At 54.2% G+C, this 3,318-nt stretch overlaps 1 protein-coding gene across 1 annotated transcript in view; it reads right to left on the bottom strand.

Annotated features, from left to right (window-relative positions):
- Positions 1-541: 541 nt before the first annotated feature.
- Positions 542-3,318, bottom strand: part of OPA3 (optic atrophy 3 (autosomal recessive, with chorea and spastic paraplegia)) — a 75,313-nt gene continuing 72,536 nt past the window's right edge. Inside the window, exon 2 of the mRNA XM_011975111.1 lies at positions 542-2,219. Within this exon, the coding sequence (XP_011830501.1) occupies positions 1,819-2,219 (401 nt within the window). The 3' untranslated portion in view covers positions 542-1,818. The remainder of the gene's footprint in view (positions 2,220-3,318) is intronic.

Genomic DNA, 3,318 nt, shown 5'->3' on the forward strand with positions numbered 1-3,318 from the left:
GGACATTTCCTCCCCATCCCATCCTGCCCTTCACCACCCTGGGGGGAGGAGGGGCAGAAGAAGCCTCACCTTGTGTGGCCTTGGGCAAGTCCATTTGCTTACCCCAGGCCTCAGTTTCTGATTTGGGAAAGGGCTCATAAGATGATTCTCTGCCTCTACTCTACCACTCTCCCAGCTTCTTTCCTTTTTTTTTTTTTAAATGTGTTGGGGTCTTGCTCTTTCACCCAGGCCAGAGTGTAGTGGCAGGATCACAGCTCACTGCAGCCTTGAATTCCTGGGCTCAAGGGATCCTCCTGCCTCAGCCTCCGAAGTAGCTGGGACTACAGGCGCTTGCTACGATGCCCAGCTAATATTTTTGTTTTTCGTAGAGATGTGGTCTTGTTATGTTGCCCAGACTGGTCTCTAACTCCTGGCCTCGAGCAGTCCTCCTGCTTTGACCTCCTAAAGTGCTGGAATTGCAGGCGTGAGCCACTGTGTCCGACCTTCTCTCCTAATTTCAATGACATTTTGCAGACGCACATCATGGTTCTAAGACACATTCTTAAGATCTCTACCCCAGAGCTCCTTTAATTATAACACGCTGACAGTGCATGTAAAAAGTAGCATTCAGAGTCACAGAGCTCACCTACGCCCCCTTCAGTTGTCGGGTGGGTAGGTCATATGGCCTGGTGGAATATCCCGCTTGGACAGGGGGACCTCAGGGCTGAGGGACGGGTAGTCCCCCTGGAGGAGGCCTTTGCATGAAGGAGGGCGGAGGGAGACCTGGGCCAGTCCAAAGGCAGGAAGAAAGGGCGATCCCTGAGTACTCTGAGGGGCAGATTTGGAGGGAAGTTGGGCGAACTGACGATGACTTAGGTAGTAGAGGGACAGGCTGGTCCCTAGCAAAGGCAACTGAAGAGGACAGCGAGGGATGACCAGATAAAAGGACAGTAGCAGTAGGTCCAGGACTGGGGACTGGTGAGCTAGAATGGACTAGCCCTGGTCAAGATGGGTTTTTCCTCCCAAAAGGCCACGTCCTGCTGGAACAGACTACAGAATGCCAGGCTGGGAGGCGTCGCCCTGGAAGACCCAGCATAGCCATGCCAGTAGGGTGCGCCATAGGTGGAAGAAGAGGGGGGTTCTGTTGGATCGATCCACTTAGGGAGGGGAGGATGCCAATGGCAGGTACTAAGATGGATTAAGGTCAGGAGCCACAGGGTGGTGACTTATTGGAGCTAACACTGTGCAGGATTCACCCCCACCTCCCTTCCCCCTAAGACTGAGGTAGATGGAAGGGGGCGAGTCAGGAAGTCCGTACGAACTTTGTGCATCTTTACAATGGTCTGTACCAATGAGGTGGAGGTAGTGGGTGTTTGGTGCAAAAGATAAGCGTCCTAGGGGAATGCTCCACTCAGGTGAGTGAGGGTGCGGGTGACAGAATGAGAGGTGGCTAAATCCAGGTGCAGAATCCAATTTTCTTTTGCCGAAAGTGGTGGACGTCCTGCTGGCCTACCTAGCCGGATGGAGGTGGGGTCTGATAAAAGACGCTGCCTCTCCAAAGTGCTCAACCAATGCGCTGGCAGGGGCGGGGTGGGAGAGGGCGGGGTCCTTCTTGGAACGTTCCACCTGCAGGAGGCGGGGAGTCCCAGTGGAAGGTACCACTGGGGCAGTTTAGTAGGGAGGTTGGTCGGCTTCAGCCCAGCATCTCTGCGGCGCCCTCGAAGGACTGGGTGGTGTCAGCTGGGCCTGTCCAGGATGGGACAGTGCGGAGAATAGGCCAAGACGGAGACTTTGCAGTCCAGGCAGTAGTCACCTCCAAGACCAGGGCCCCGAGACCTCCTATTTCTCCGACGCCGGCACAACTGGGGGCGCAGGCGGCGGGTCTCGGAGGCAGAGGTGGGCTCGCACCTCTTGCAGCTGAGCGCGCAGCTCCTCCAGGGCGAGCTGCATCTGCGTGGCCTGCACCTGCGTCTGCAGCTCCTCGAGCGCCAGCCCCAAGTGGCCCACCTCGCCCTGCAGCGACTCCCTGGCAATGCGTCGCTCCTTTTCCTTGCGGCGCTGCTTCAACTGGTGGCGCCAGTACTCCAGCATCAGGCAGCTGCAGGCGGTGATGAAGATGATGCCTTCACCCAGCAGCTCCGCGCCCAGCTCGGCGGCTGCCCCCTCGTTCAGCGGCTTGACGGCAGCGGCATTGAAGCCCATGATGCGCATTTTGGTCCGCATCTCCAGCCAGTGGTACACTGCGGGGAAAGACTGGAGTCAGGGATCTTTTGCAGGGCAGCCTCCTGCAAGCTCAGCCCCTCTGTGTCTCGATGTCCCCGATGTAGCAATGGGGATGTGGTCACCAAAATCGGACGCGTGCTGGAGGGGGAGCCTTAACGAAGACAAGCGCAGGCCTCACACCCAGAATCCTCTAGGGAAAACTAGAGGATTAACTAATGACTTACTCACGTGAAGGTGGAGTGTCAGCTTTTGCATCTTTATAAACACAGAAGATGCTGATGCTCTTTTGTTTTATTTCTTTTTCTTCTTTTGAGCCAGGGTTTCGCTCTATCGTCCAGGCTGGAGTGCAGTGCCGAGATCATGGCTCACTGCAGCCTCAAATTCCTGGGCCTCCTCCTCTTGCCTCAGCCTCCAGAGTAACTGGGACAACGTGTGCGCGCCATCATGCCTGGCTAATTATTAAATTTTTTTGGTAGAAACGGGGTCTCCTTGCGTTGTCGAGGCTGGTCTCGAACTCCTGGGCTCAAGTGATCTTCCTGCCAAAGCCACCCAAAGTGCTGGGTCTACAGGTGTGCGCAGCCCGGAGGCTAACTCTTAATTCCATCAAGAATTCATACTTCGCTGGGCGCGGTGGCTCACGCCTGTAATCCCAGCACTTTGAGAGGCTGAGACAGGTGGCTCAGTTGAGGTCAGAAGCTCGAGACCAACCTGGCCAACATGGCGAAACCCCCACTCTACTAAAAATACAAAAATTAGCCGGGCGTGATGGCGCGTGCCTCTAATACCAGCTACTCTGGAGGCTGAGGCAGGAGAATCGCTTGAAACCGGGAGGCAGCGGCTGCAGTGAGCCGAGATCATGTCACTGTACTCCAATCTGGGAGACAGAGCGAGACTCTATTTCAAAAAAAAAAAAAAAAAAATTGTAACTTGATTTTTCACTGCATTCCCCTCCAACCTCATGAACTACATGGAATTCGTCACATATTCTACCTCCTTCCCTTTCCCCTCCCAATTTTTACAAGTGGTTTTTATTTTTATTCTTTTACTGTTTATTTTTATTTATGTATGTATGTTTTTTTTTTTTTTATTGAGACGGGGTCTTGCTCTGTTGCCCAG

This window comes from Mandrillus leucophaeus, unplaced genomic scaffold (genome assembly GCF_000951045.1).
Source record: "Mandrillus leucophaeus isolate KB7577 unplaced genomic scaffold, Mleu.le_1.0 Scaffold151, whole genome shotgun sequence".
NCBI lineage: Eukaryota > Metazoa > Chordata > Mammalia > Primates > Cercopithecidae > Mandrillus > Mandrillus leucophaeus.